The 16,004-nt window shown below is 38.7% G+C and overlaps 1 protein-coding gene across 1 annotated transcript in view; it reads left to right on the top strand.

Moving 5' to 3' along the window:
* The window catches only part of THADA (THADA armadillo repeat containing), a 169,653-nt gene that overhangs the window by 137,454 nt on the left and 16,195 nt on the right, over positions 1-16,004 (top strand). The window contains exon 35 of the mRNA XM_068425082.1: positions 3,181-3,312. Within this exon, the coding sequence (XP_068281183.1) occupies positions 3,181-3,312 (132 nt within the window). The remainder of the gene's footprint in view (positions 1-3,180; positions 3,313-16,004) is intronic.

The raw sequence follows: 16,004 nt of genomic DNA, 5'->3' as shown, positions 1-16,004 counted from the left end.
ACATTAATTTTCTGGATCTTTTTAGATGAAACCCATTAATACATGTCTTAAAAGTATTGTATTCATATATATGTACACACAGTCAAAACGTAATTACATCAAACAGGTTTTTTTTTAAAATATTAATAGGGTTTAATTACTAAACAGATAGACTTAAGTTCAGATACAAAAAGCACATGTGCAGAGCCTCTTGCAATAACTCCGCAGAAGGGGGACATAACATGCTGTTATGTCTCCAGGCCACTATACGTTGCTGTACAGATTTACTGGCTTGCAATTGCTCTCTGACTAGAATCTTTCTGAAATATTCTATTGGTGATGTGGACATATTTTTAGTTTAACACTGTGAGTGTAACAAAACTGTGCTGGCTGAATGTTGAAATTAAAGGGTTCAGTCTAGAAATGAGGGACACATTCTACTATAAGAATGAATAATAATTGGATCCCATTGTACCTTCCAGATATAATGATTATTTTTTTAAGTTAACATTAGACTGTCTCTTTAGAAAACAAACAAACAAACAAAAAAACCTGTACAGCCTTATTCAACAATACATTACTGTCTGAGAGGCAAAGCGAAGTGAAATTCTCTGGTCTATTGTGCAGAAGACATTGTTTTTTTCTTTTAGCTTTTTCCCTCCCCCTGCCTTCTCTGAACAGAGAATAAGGGGATTTTGTGACTAAAGGGCCAGGAGATATGCAAAAATAGGTAGTGATAGATGATAAAGAAATTATTTTACATCCTGAATAAGACAGGCAGCTTTAAGTACTTTTAGTTTCTGTGATATTTTATTCCAATGTAGTTATTTAAATGTTTTTAGTTTGAGTAGTTTAAGTCCATGTATATGGACTGAATACAAATTTTGGTTAGATGAGAAGAATGGTATATTTCTTAAACTGTGGACAGTGGTGTTTTTAAAAAGTCAGCTTTTGTTTTGAGATGTGTCTTTTAGGAGGTACTGATAACATTTAACAGAGCTAAATTCTGTTACATGAGGTAGACATTGTACTATTAAATGTTCATACTATCAACTCTGGAAATCTTGACCTCTGCTGTCTAGTTAAAGCTCTTAGTAGGACAGACATAACCATTTTATATCAAATGAAGGCAGTGGAGGTATTGGAGTGAAAAAGTCCCAAATGCTGTGCTTCTTGTCTGTTGCTGTTTGGATCTGGTCCATAGCTGATGGAGAACAGAGTTTCCTCTTTGATCTTGTCAGAACAGTTGCGGATTTCCATGTTTTCTGATCGGGCAGATGTGAAGGTCTGAAATAAAAAATAGCTGCAGTTTGTATCCTGCATAAAAATCTTAACAAAACAAAGAAAAACAAACACCACCACCCCACCCCCACCAAAATCCCCCAAAAAACAGCCCAGAAAAAAAGGCCCCAAGGCCTCAATGGGCAAGCCATCTGAACTAGCTCTTTGCTCTGAAAATTGGGCCAGGGGAGGAAAGATGCAGAGCCGACCTTCTGTACTACCTAGAATTGTCAATCTGGGGATCTTCACAACTGTGAAACTGTCAGTACTGCAGTGAGAAGTTTAGCAAATCAAGGGCATTATCTGGTGTTCAGTTGTAGTGATAGAAACCCAGAATAATTCCCTTAAAGTTAAAGGGGTTATGCCCATATAAACAGTTTTGACTTTTATGCCATGTTCTGCATCAGCTTGCTTGACCACATGTAGTAGAAAGTAGAAGTTAAAGAAAATTGTATGAAATGGAGTTGTAGTCATTCCCATAAGGTTCCATTAAGTATGTTCATAAGAGGAAGAGGGTGAAGTGCCAATCAGTATGTTCTGGATGTCCGCGTCATCTCTCCATCACGTTGCTTGAGGGTTCAGAAAAAGTCTTCCTGGAAAATCCATTTGCAGACTTCCACATCTCCTGGAGATACAATAGGAACTTGTCTAGGTGAGAAAGCTGGCTATTGTATCTAGAAGGGAATAATTATTCTGCCCTAGCTGTGCCAGTATAATATTATTGGGTGTGTCATGCTAGAAAAAAGCAACTTATTTCTGAAACAATTACACTCCCTGTTATTTCCACATAGGGAATTTCTATGAAATACAGGAATGCTTCTTCTGCCTGTGTAGTAAAGCCTCAAGCAATTAATTTTGGCCAAGCAGTAAAATACAATTAATTGTCTGGCTAGCCTTGTAATTCAAATCTCTGATAGACCTGTTGATAACATGCTTGAAGAAAACCAGCACAGCAGTGAAGCACCAACTCTGTTGTTCTCTGTGATCACCAGAAAGTAATATCTAACAGCTGGCTGCCTCTAAAATTAGAGACCTTCCAGTGGATTCCTTTAATGAGGATGTTCAAGGAGAGCTGAAAAGTCAGCTGGAAGTACCCCAGCAAACCTATGAGTACAGCCTTGTGTCTTCAGCTAGTCATCCTTAGTGTGGCACCACTAAATGGTACAAGGGTTTGCAAGTGGACTATGGCCTGTGAGATGTGAATTGCCACTGGGGTGGTATGTGGAGTCTGCCTGTTTGAGGTTTACTTGATGAACACCTCCCTCTTGGCAGTTATCTCTGATTAATCTTAGCTGTGTGCAGGTAATTACCCTGTGGATTAAATCCGGCTTGCTTCCAACAGATAGTGGGTATAAGGGTGGCAGGTCATGTTGGTAAGTGGTGTGGTGAGGTGGGTATGGGAGAATTAAGAGACGGGTAGATCTGTGGGAGGTGGGATCGTTTGCCATTTCCTGCAGGGAATGGCATTAGTGGCCAGCAGTACTGGCAGTATCCGAACAAAAGTTGGTTTGGTAGCTTCTGCTCCAGGCCCATTGCAACAGCAAATCCATGATCACAGTGCGTTGGTCAATCTCCAGCGGCAAAACTTTCGCAGTTGCCAAACAGGAATTCTGTACTCCTAGAAATTGTAGAAAATTCAGAGCACCTGCAACTTGAACCCAGATTAAGAGAGGTTCATTCTCTTATCTGTTGCCCACTGTTTAAACCAAGCTGAGTCAACCACCTAGATAAAGTTCACACATGCTGAAAACATTTTGATCAGATTGCCAGTTGTCTTCCCAGTGGTTTGCCAGTGCATTTCTCCTGCCCATGTTTCGGTGTTTCACTGCCTTTGTTGTGTTTAGGTATGGAAGCAGAGCTCTGTAGCTTTGAATGCATGTAAAAAATAGAATTCTGATTTTTCTTCATAAATAAATATAGGACTGTCTGATACCCTTGCTATGTGGAAATGTGTGGTTCTACTGCTGCAGAATGAAGATGTGGTAGTAAGGGATGCTGCTGCTGAGGTTATAGAAGTGGCACAGTCTGAAAAAAAGAACAGTAAAGGAACAGGTACGTTAACTTTTCTTTTAATATTATTGGATACTTGAGAGACAAAAGTATTTCTCTTCACAAACTTCTTGCGAACTGTAAAGTGATCCATGCATCTCTTATAAACACATACCATGGAAGATAAGAGCAAGTTATGATGTTTGACACCCACCATGCTTTATTATTTTGCTTTTACTGTTCTTGATATAATTTGCATATAGTTACATGGGTATGTAAAAAAGACAACAGCAGTGTTCAGCTTTATGGTTCTTGCTGTGATGAGTTAACTATCACAAAATTTCACATTTTGAAAGTTCTTTAATACCAGCTTTGGTCTAATATAGTGCAGTGGAAGACAGTCTTTGAATCCCAGGTTATTATAATAGCCTGATCACAGAGCGGTAGGAATCTGAGAAACAGTATTCAACTCATTGGTTCATTATTAGACCTTGAAATCCATTTAGATAAAGATCAACAAAACCAATTTTCAGCATACCCACAATGTGCTTTTGAGGATGTGGGCCTTTTTGTCTGCATGCCCTGGTTTACTCAACCCTATTAATTTTAAAATAGCCACAAAACTTGAGTAGGCTTAGCTAATTAATGTGCTTTACTATGCTCTCTACTTTGAGAGTCTTTGCTGATGCATTATTCCATGTGCTGTGAATAAATTAGAATTTGCTACCAAGCTCATCTCTCTCTAGTGGTATTTACCAGTCTATGCTACTCGGTAACACCTGTACTGACTTGTCTGCAATCAGTTCAGATTAGGCGGCCATCTCCATGGGAACTTCTGCTAGACTGGAGACAAAGCAGCTCTGTCATTTAAAAAAAAATAAGAAAAAGCAGTAAAAGTGTATATTTGCCACAGCTCTGGCAATTTATCTAATCCCATCTACAGCTCTCTTGAGTGTCAAGAGGCTGGACATGTATGCGCCTCAGGTCCCTGAAGCTGGCCTTTGGGGGACATCCTCAAATGTCTCAAGATGGTACTTTCTTTGGAAATAATACAATGCTGGATTTTCATTCTGTCTCCTTGTATCTTCTTCCTTGTTGTATCACTGTGCCAAGGGACATTGCCCTGTAACTGGATGAGGGCTCTGTCCCACTAATTAGTACTGAGGTCACATCACTGCTTGCTGTTGTAACTTATCACTTTGTAAAGCAGAAGTGGCCATAATAAATGAAATAACATCATAACTGGTTTTTATTTGCTATTCCTAGGATAGGGACCCCCTCCCCACACTTACGTTAACCCCTTAGTTATACTTAGTTCTGCCTTCCTGTTCTTTCACTTAAACTGCTTTTAATGAAATCAGTGTCCTTCATCTGTGACTAGCACAGAACGCTGCTTTTGAAAAGACAGAATCCAGTTTCTTTACGCCTCCATTTTACATTATTATTGTTCCTTCCTGTGATCTCTTTTGTCCCCACTAAACTCCTTTCACTTTTTGTGCTTTGCTTTCTAGCTTTGCGGGGAGCAGGGCAAGGAGTTTTGCTCCTGTGGCTTTTGTTGACAACCAGATTAGAATAAGCTTACCTTAGAATGTTGTTTGTTACTTCCATTTACCCGTTTTCTATTTGTGTGCACATGAGAGTATGCAGTATGCTTGTGTCTGGAGTTTAGACATTTCACGGATCACCAGTGCTCTCTGTCCTGGCAATTTTAAAATTACATTCAAATATCTACTTATTTTTTCTCAGTTTTCATACCATGAAAGTCTGCTCTTTCATCCCAGCACTGATTTTAAAATATCTAAGCTGATACACTGAAATTCATTAGAAGCCATAAACTAGCTCTCTTTAAACCTTTTATTTGATAACAAATTGCTGGATATCTTACATTGACTGACTTCTAATTTCCATTATACAATGACAAATAAGTATTGTGCCCAGCAGTTTTATAATAAGATCAGAAAGAAAGATGACACAAGAGATCAGAAAGAGGAATGGATGTTTAGAATCCCATTTTCGTATGTTCTGTAATTGTTTCGGTTTTGCCGAACAACATTGCTGTTGCCACTAGCTAACAGGAGAGAGTGAAGAGACTATTGTAATTTCAGCTTCATTTGTGCAGCACAAATTTTTATGTCCTAGTAGCCATTATATTTCCAGAAATACTGCACTGTAGAATAGGTTATGGTGTGTTTCACCTTTTACTGTTGTTTATTTGCCGTACAGAGAGTGGGAATGCTGCTCACAATATCCAAGCACTGGACTTGCCAGAAATTTTGGCACTAGCATCATTATATCCACTCGTCACAAAATTCTCTCTCTTGCTGTGTACACAGCATGTAACGTAGTAGGCTGTAGCTGCCTACAGAAGAACTGTATTGTCTCCTTAGGGAATCAACACCTTAAGTGTTTCATTTATATGTGAGATCCAAAGTAATCCCTGATTATAGCCTGACTGCTGCCCCTGCCCTTCATGCATGGTACAAGTTGGCATCTGGTTTTCCTGTGAAAGAATGGAGTATGAAAGGGTGTATACTTGCACGTAATAGCTGGACCGACACTGAATTTGTATTCTGCTTCAGCAGAGCAAGATGTGTGAAGTTGGACAGTTGTTAATAATAACAAAGTTATTTGCATAGATTGTTCATATAGTTGTTATAGGACATTCTTCCTTTACATACATGCTGCTGAATAACAGTACAAATGTGTAGCAGAATGATAGTGTCAAATAATAGGTGTTTTCAGGTCATTTATAGATGGTGAAACTGGAGGCAAATGACCCAGTCTGTTAGTGTGGTTTCACTTCCAGTAACAGCTCCTATGTTGTATAATTCTTTGAAACGTTATGTGAGCTCCTGGAAGAGAATATGAACTTGTTTTCTTGTTACTCCCTCATGGCTTTTAGTGAGGGCAAAACCTCCAGTTTTTTCAAGTAACTAATCCATGCAGCTTTGGATCACTGAAATTATGAGAGCAGCAACCTTGCAGAGTCTGAAATGCAGGGTAACAAATGTGATACAAGAACCCTGCAAAAACTGCAGCCCTCATTTTCACTCGAAAGGAGAAAAGCTCAGGAGACCAAACACTGATACACAGCAGGGCTCCTGTCCTTGCTTTACCCTACCCTTTCCCCCCCAGAAAACCCCTACAATAGTAGGCAAGGAATTCCACTGTTACCAGTAAAGTTCATTTTTTTAAGTTTCTTTTATTCAGAGAAGCTTGATTTAATTTTGTAATATGTGTAAAAGCTCGTAATGAGGAGGGGAAGTTACTGAGGTTGGCTGACGGCAGTCATTTTCTGAGCAGAGCAGGTCAAACAGAACCCTGTCTCCCTAGAAAGGAGAAAACCTTTTGTTTTCCTTGCTAAAAATACCAACTTAGCAGGTAGTTAACATTTGCCTAATAACTTGAACAATATAAACCCCATCTGTAACGCAAGGTATTGTATGTACACTTTGTTGTTGTTTCCTCATGCATTGAGGTGTAAACTTCTGGAGGATTGTTTTATTCCTTTTAGTATGAGGGAGGGTACAGGAAGTATTGTATTCAGTGTAAATGTAGAATAGCTGCTTTGAAATCTAATTAAATTAGTGACCCATGGCTGTGTAAAGTCTAGACCTATTCACAGCAGCATTTCTTATCCAAGAGGGTTACTCCTTACAAGAAAGAAGATCATTTAAGTCAGGGAATTAGGAGTTTTCTTTCTCTACTGATGATTGCTTTACTGAATATTCTGAAAAATTCAAGTAACTCAGTGCTAGAACAAAAACTGTATTCATTGGTGTCATTTTCCTCTATGGCTTTTTTTTATCTAGAAAAGCATTACCTTAAATAAAGTTAGGAGCTTGTCAGTACTACGGAAGTTTGAATAAACTACTTTTTACTATTATAGCTAAGCCAGTGCAATTCTATAAAATTCTATATAAAAAAATACCTTTAGTCAGCTTAACCTTTATGTTGGTAAATTACCAAATTAACCTTAAATGGGCTTAAGGGCATTTTTAGTGTTGTCAGCATTAGCACCAATTTAGCTGATTTTTTAAGATTGATCTGAATCAAGCTGAGATGAGCAATTAGATTCACGAACTTGAGTAAATCTTTTAGAAGTGCCTGAATGATTTAGCAGCCTAAATATTCTTTTCGAATATAATTTAGGCTGTCAGGAACCTTCTGCTACATTTATTGTGAAATAGCAGTATTGTATAGAGATGAGCAAGTTAGCTCACGGGCCGGAAGCTGTGTGGCTGCAGCAGAGTGTTGTTGTTCAGCACAAGGCAGGTAAATGGCCCACTCTGAGCACCACCGTCACTGCGTGCGTCGTAAGCATCTTTGAAAATCAGTCCGATGTTGTTGTTGTTATTTCCCTTAGTTCTTGAATAATTCTCAGAATAGGATTGCAGCTATAAATGATGTAGTCAGTTTTGAACATATTGCTGATTTAATCCACTGGCCAAAAATTCAGGTATATTAATTCTGTTCCTTCTGTTCCCATTTCACATGCTGAAGAAATAAGCAATAGATGATACCCCTGTGCCAGGAGTTTCTGAACAAAAGGCAGTGCAAAGCTCTCTTCTCCTGATGGTTCCCGTCCTGATAGATTCTACTTTTTATCTTCAGAAAAAATAATCTGTGAAAATGACAAATGTGCTATTTTTTGATTCACCAGCAAAAAACCATTATTAGCTGGCTGGTTTGAAGAAGCTGACTCCCCCTTCCGAAGGGCATCCTTTTGGGATGGGGGTGGCACTGTTCTACAGAGCAGACTGGGTTGAGATTCTTATGGAAGTCTCCATTGCTGGGTATTGACCAGCATTTTAGTGGCCCTTGGTATCTCAGCCCTATCTTATTGTATCAGACTAAATGCATACGGGAGCCTTTCGGCAACTTCTGTTTTGCTTATTGACTAGAGAGTATAAATGTGAGTAATGGGAGAAGTTAAAATGTGCTGCTTGGGAGGAAAAAAGAAAAAAGAAAAAAATATAATTTAATTAGATTAAAGAACTAAAACATTTTCAAGATGACTTTTAATTTCTTTCTTGAGTTAAGCATTTGACTGAGTGGAACCTTTCTCTTTGTGGACTGTGCTGTCTCCTTGGCATGAAGAAAAGCAAAGCTGCTTGTTTCTTGTGCCTCTATTTTTTTCACACATCATGAATATAGAAGGTAAATTCAAAATAAACTTGTCCATGAATCTGTAATAGGTGTCTCTGTCATGAAGGTGTGTGAAAGAAGGCTTACCTGCATGGGGTTTTTTTTTGGAGGGTAGTGTTGTAAATAAGCCTTTAGCAGAGGTAGGAATGGTGAAGTTAAGAGAAGATCACACTAACTATAGTAACATTTGAAAGAGACGAGGAGAGAAGAAATCCTACTGAGATTTATGTTTCTCGTTCCTATCTAAAAATCTTCCTCGGTGAACCTAAAGCTGTTCAGAGGTTTTCATACATATGTGCCCTAAGAAGATCTACTAAATCACTTGAGCGAGAGATAAGAGATAATGCAGTCTGTGTGATGTTAATGCAGCACAATGGTCTGGTGTTCATCATCAACACCACAGGTGATATCGGCAAATCATGGGTGACTGGCATGATCCCAAAACTTGTACCCCAAATGTCCTTTACAACTGATCCCATGAAGTATTTCAGGACAAGTGACTCAGATTTAATCTGCTCCAGTTGCTAGTGAAACAGCTAAGAGTAAATGCTGGGCAAACCTAAAATGCTAAAAATACCGTTGTCATTGGTAGCGTTCAGCTGCATGATGAAAGCATCCCACATATTGCACGGGAAGACAGCAAAGAAAGGTATTTTACTTTAATTGCCTCAGCTTCTTGTTGGCATTTGAAACTGTGTTTTCAAACTACTCCTTAAAGTACCTGCAAACTTTGGCCATAGCAAAAGGAGCTTTTCTTCCACATGTTTACCATTGGGTAAATGTGTTAAATAGATTTCTTAAAGCTTTAGCTCATCAGCATGTCGAGTTAACCCTCCTCTCCCCAGACCTGTTTACTTACAAAGTGCTAAATCCGTGCTGTGGGATTGGAGATGGAAAATAACTGAGGGTTAGAACCTGTGCACCGTTGCTGTGTGCAATAGGCAAGTTTTAAGTTGCTGTGTCTCTCTCTTGATGAAGTGTATAAAGGAGAGATGCTAACAAGCTGTTCTGAACCTCCTTTTCACATCACTAATGTGTTCATCCTTTTGCCAAACCGGGGGACAGAGTCACTACTTCTTGCTCTACTTCTGTGCTGGCGTAGCCTTCCAGTGAGGCAAATGGCAAGGCTGTGGTGAATAAAAGAAGTGTCAGGTTACTCTGATCCTGGACAAAGATTAATGTGTAGGGTTCAACTTTTCTCATACACTGGATGACTTGCCCTGATGTTCGGGTTGGGCTAATAGACCTCTGAGGCCCCAGACGGCTCCTTTAGTTGTGGCTCTTAAAACCAGTTCCGGCAGCTGCCTGGCCTTGAGGAGTAAGTGGTAATTACCTGAACATAAACTGGGAAACTACATGCATGCAAGCTGGTTTGAGGATGCATTAACTGGAGTCTGTGGCAGTATTCTAGGTGATAGATTTCCTTTTCTTGACTTAAGTCAGACTTGTGCATTTTCTTTGCTATTCTGAGATTTTAATTTCTCCTCTATTTAGAGATTTGATAGAGGACTTGCAAAAAGCACAAAGTCAGAACTCGTCTGTAGAAAGAGCTGTGCTGAAACTGCTGTCTGGAGCTCTTCCACTAGCCAGACTGAAAATGGAGGTTGTTTGGTAATGCTGAGGATGGTTACAGCTGCATACAGAAGATTGAACATCTTCATTCTAGATACATGACATCAACTGCTATGGTGCGGAAAGTTAAGAGCTTCCCACAACTGGATCAATTTCAGCTCCTTCCTACTGCCCTGGGTTGGAAAAAACAGCAAATTAGAAAGAGCATTTAAAAAGTACTTACTACTTACAAGCTACCTTGAGAGTCGCTTACAATTTTGGAATCTGTTGGTCAGAAAAATCTCCCAGTCAGATCTAGACATATGCCATGGGTGCTTGGGAACGATCCAGAAATTCTCACAGCATTGTTTGGGTTACTAATGGAAAACTGCTAATCATGTTAGCCAAAATATGTTTATGTTTCTTGTATTGGGGACAAGTGGAAGGAAGGTTAATGAATTTTTTTTCTGAGATCAGCACCAGGATTTCTTCTGCTTCAACAGTCTTCTTGATAACTACATTCTGGTAACTAGATGCGCAGCTCGCTAAACAGGACTGGGTTTATAAGCTTGCTGTGAAAGAGGAGTCTTTTGAGCTGAATGTTAGGATTTAAATGGGAGGTGTCATTTATCCAAATGGCCTTTAAGCAGTGGAAAGCAGGGAAGGCACATAGACAAGACCCATGCAGGCAGAAGCAGAAGAGAGTATGGTAAACACACGATACAATCAAAAGCAGAAAAAAATCCCAGCAAAGCAGAGCTGCTTCTGTGGCAGAACGAGATTATTTTCTACAAATGACATTTATTTTTGGAAGATTGTGCATGGAGTCTATGTGATAGCCTATGCTAAAAGCAATACTTCTTGCAGCCTCAGTGGAGAGGTGTAAAATAGTGGCAACAGTTTGCGGTATTATATTCAAACATGGGGTAGGACTTTGTATTCAGAGACACTGTAAGGTGATGACATCTCTTCAGTTGTATTAGATAAGGCATGTTGAGGACAGGAGGAAAGGTCAAACAGCTGTGTGTATATTCTGGGAATCCTCTGAAGCGGGTCCTAGCGAGGGAGGCAGCAGGTGTGCTGCCGAGAATTACTAGAACACTCTGCACGGTGAAGTGCTCTAGATGTTACTGAAAAGTACTGTAAAGCATGGAAGGTAACATCACCGATAATGTACTTAGGCTATCTGTAATTGTAGGATTGTAAGTAGAACAGGGTTCACAGAGAAAAAGGACAACATTCTCCTTAAAATGATGAATGTTCAGCCTTCTGGTTAAGGGACCATACCTCTGGCTGGGTCTTTTTTTCCCTTCCATGCTTTTAATGGTGAATACTTCTTTATGCCTGTGCACAGAGTAGGATTTATGCAGGGAGACAAATGTGTAACGATGACCATTTAAATCCTGGCAAACTAAATAGATGGTAAACACCTGTGCTAGTTGGTGACTACCTGATGACTGTGGTGACCTTACATTTAAGAAGTTTGTTCCAGAAAGCAAAATGACACGTGGTAGAGATTATGAAATACTTACTGTGGCTAGAAGCTATAATTTGGGGTTTTTTGCTTCTGCTGTAATAGTTCTAAGAAGGTAACAATTACAGGTCAGTTGCAAGGATGAAAGAATTGTGGTCGAGGAGTGTTCATCTGGTCTCTCTACTAGAGTAAGTTTAGGGCTGTTTCAGGAGCGGATTTGACCTGTAGCCTAGTCATATCATATTTGTATGCTAATAGGTGTATTTTAGGTCTTTGTAATAATATTTCTTTTATATTTGACATTCTAGTTCTATACCCTAAAAATATCTCGTATTGTTATGAAAACTTTTGGAAGATCTGATTGGGAAGTAATTGAGGTCTTCTAGATTGCATTTGTAATATGATTGTTTCCTGGTTTATTGGTGACTCTTGAATACTGTTTAGCTGTTGTCCTTAGATACAGAGGAAAGTTGACTGAAAAAGATAGAAAATGGGCTTAAATATTTTCATTCAGAAAACTCTTCGGTAATTACCTTTGGGCTCAGGGACCCATCACTGAATATATTGACTGCCTTTTTTTTTCTTTCTGATGCCAGTTCTTTCGCCTTTAGTCACAAAGCCAGTGTACAGGAAGGCTGTTTGCTATCTGCAGCTCACCTACTAAACTTGGAGTCTTTGTGTCTGAGTAAATATTAATGAAGAACCACTTACTTGAAGCCAAAGTGAATTCACACCCTCCTGCAGTTTTTTGTGAAACTTCCTAAGCTTATGAAACCGGGTTTTCTGGTATATGCTGTAAAAGTGTTGTCTCTTAGCTTAAAAAGTGTGTGCCCTTCTGATACAAGCGAAATAGCACCACTATTCATAATCTGCTTTTAAAACGTTGCACTTTATTTCTGAGAGATATCTACGGTATTTTAGTGTTAAAAAAATAATCTGTGTGTGTTTATTGGTTTGCTTTTTACTCCTGGATTAATTATAGAAAAAGTAAGTAGCAGTGTTAATTATCTTCATTGAAAAAGTAGTTTTGTAAGCCAGGCCAGTAAAATACACAAAATCAGCCTCTCCAGGAGTAAATAAGAACTGAAGGACTGATCACATTCTTCTAACAGAGCCATTTCGTGCTTTCTCTGAATGACCTGGAAGTGTAGAAGAGCTAGTGCTTTGGAACAAAAGTACTCTGTTCACAGGAGTGTGAAAGAATGTCAAGGAATGCCAGGTGAAAATAAGTTGTATTATCCACCCTACGTTGACTAGTTGTTACAGCTAGGTCATGAAGAGTTGTTGTGGAGTTTTGTTGTTTTGGTTTCTTGTTTGCTTTTTGTAGGTGGTGTTCTGCATTGCTAATTGTGGCCATGCTAAGAACCAACAAAAATGTTCAGCTTTTTAATCATATCTAGACTTCTGAAATATTATTTTAACAGATTTATTTAGAGGCATAATGGAGGTTCCATGATAAATGAAGATTGAAGGACCTGACCTACAATCTGCATGACACTGTGCTACTGTATTGAGCTCTTGTTATACCAAGGTTCAAATGTATTATTTGCATAAATGGACTCCAATTTTATTGGTTCGAAAAACTGAAATGAAACTTGCAGTAATAATGTTGTAGCTTGTCCTTCATCTGTAAAAATGAAGTTTGGGCACAAATTGCATTGTTTTGCTGACCAGTTGCTGCAGTTCTCTAATTTTATTAATACTGCTCCTTCTGTTTCACTGCTGCTATGAAAGGGTAAAGTTGTCCCAAGAGATTGTTTTTTTTGAAAGACCAACGGCTACAGACCTGAGCAATTTGATATAAGGGACAGTTCTTAAAAAAAAAAATAATATATTTTTAAGCTAGATTTTGTTGCCAAACAGTCAGCCAAACAACAATAGAAAAGAAATCTTGTTACTTCAAGAATTGTTTAATGATAGGAATTGGGAAAAGGGAGTAGGGGAAGGAACAACACTGGAGGAATGAAAGGGAGTTGCATACAGTTTAAAAGAAAATAATTTCTCACTTTCTCAGAGCATCTGACCAGGGGTTAGACATGGTTGAAAATCGGGATATGGAAGTTGGTGGTAACTTTTCGATCATTCGTTACCTGGCACAGGTGAAAGCTCAAACAAACAGGGTTCTGCTCTAACTGGGAGGCTAACAAAAAGGCTTTAGTTACCCATAACCTACAACCGCCCCCCCTCTTCCTCAGTTTGCTTAAGATGCTGAAGTCCAAATGAATATGGCCCGGCATCTCTGATGTTTTTAGTATCCTCAGTATCAACTTCATATACAGTGCAGCTGAGAACCATATTCTAGAAGTTCCGATCTGAAAGATTTGGGAGAGCCTTGGGTAGGCAAACCCATAACACACGTGGCATTCTTTATAAAGGCTGAGATGGGATACCTGCTGAAATCATGGGATGGATGGGAGAGCTTACTAAATTTTACAAGTTTTCCATTAGTTATTTCCATACCCTTGTTATCTCATAGCTCTAAATGTGCCAAACTTTAAGAGTCTATCAGTACTGTAAACATCTAGGTTGTAACTGTTCATATTTAAGCTAAAAATATGAAATGTTAATTTAGCTATGTTATACATAGAATACAAAAATGTATGCCAAGTGCATGTATAATGCTATAGGAAGTAATAAATGTATTTTTGTAGATGTTTTGCTTATGGAAAACTCTGTGGAGAATTAAGGTCTCTGTCTTTCAGCAGCAGAGATTGAACGGATATCAACAGTGCAAATTTCCTCTTGTTCCGCCCATTGCATCGTAAGATATCACCTCTGCAAGAATGATACTGAAAACCTGTGCAGAGCCCTATGCAAAATATTTGTCCCGTGCAAGGCCCATGCCCCGTTTCAAGGTGTGCATGTAGGATATTGATATTTATTTGTAATGTCATTTTACACTGAGAGGTATTTCACCAAGAATGAGGAGATGATACATTTCTGCAAGCAGATTTTTGCACACAGAATTTCATTTGTGTATGTGTGCATGGGAGTGAGGTAGGGAATATAAATACCTTTGCAAACTCAGCTTCTTTTCATATAAGTCAGCACTCAGCATTTTTAATGACCTAGATAGTACCTGCCTGTGCCAGAGTAAAAGCAGCACCCTAGAATGGAAGGTGTTTTTATTGTATTACTGATTCCCTGAGCCGTAGCCTTCACACTGATTTGGTTGCTTTAATTCCTGGTGTGTTGATGGGGGGTGGGAAGCAGTTGTGTGGGACACAATGGGCTCTTACTTCAAAACCTAAGATATGTAAAATGCAGCATCTTTTTTTTTTCCTATAATCATTTCCAAATGACCTCTTATGAGGGGAACTCGGGACTGGCTTGGTTGAACAAATTGATTTCTCATGCATGAGAAAGTCAAGTTAAACATCCTTGGGAAGCCTGGAGATTTAAATTTTGAGAATTAGACTTTATAAAAAGGGCTTTTGATTTGTTAGATTTAGAGCAAGACTGTTGAAATCACCTTGAGGAGCAGCATTATTTATGGCAGTTGCTTACAGTACCAGTGCAATGCCACTTTCACGTGTTTTTAATTTTGTTCCTTTGCATGGTCTGTGCTGTGTTAATGATCACCTTGTCATGCTAGCAGTGGAAAACAGTTTTATAAATAATTCCCCCTGGTAAGATGAAAGTGTTAACAGAAATACTTTAGTGAAGGTCTTGATTAACTTATACACTTGGCTGGATCACAGCGGAGGTTAGACTTACAATATCTTGTTACCCAGGACTAATAAAACCCATTCATTTTTTCATGTACTATGTTAATTACACTTTTACTTTCCCTCATGAGCAGACACACACAAGCTGATTTCTTGTTTGTGTTGAAGACCACAGTTACCACTTTGTAGACTTCTCCTTGCTGTAATCATAAGTTCATACCCAAACAAAACCAACCTTCCCTAATTCCAGAATCTGTATATTGTATATTGTAATACTAGAACTTCAAGCTTGTAGTTCATTACACTTAGGTGCTCAACTTAACCTACTTTTGCCATAAACAGCAGAAAATAGATTTAGGGTTTTTTTAATTTCCTCATACTTACTGAAAGCTCTCTGTCTAATGTACAGGCATTAAGAAGCACAACTAAGAATTAAATTTCCAGAATATCTTTCTTCTTTAATTAAAATTCCCCAAATGTAAATTATTCAAGTAAATCACCATGTTGCAATATAGTATACTAGCATCCCATATTCCATCACCACCGCCTCTCAGAAACGTAAGGAGAAAGATATCTGCCATGTTCTCTGAAGCCTAGTAGTATTAGGATCAAATAAACTGTGTTAATGAACAAGTCAAGGGTCTTTCAGAAAAGATGTTCCCAATATTGATTTCCTTCTCCTTAAGCAACCTGTGTTGCGTAGGTTAGTTTAATTAGGCTAGATCATACTGAGATGGGAAATAGTCTCTCTGGTTATATACCGACGTACAGAGGACTTGATTCTTTGGAGCCTGTGACTTCATGCTCCCCTAATGCAAGGTCAGCACAGACCTTGGAGTGCAAATACTGTAAGGTGTAAGGTGAGCCTAGGGATAAAGGGATCTCAGTACTTAGTACTTATCTATACAAACTGA

This window comes from Nyctibius grandis, chromosome 1, assembly GCF_013368605.1.
Source record: "Nyctibius grandis isolate bNycGra1 chromosome 1, bNycGra1.pri, whole genome shotgun sequence".
In the NCBI taxonomy this organism is placed as follows: domain Eukaryota; kingdom Metazoa; phylum Chordata; class Aves; order Nyctibiiformes; family Nyctibiidae; genus Nyctibius; species Nyctibius grandis.
This window is presented reverse-complemented; position numbering and strand designations above follow the sequence as displayed.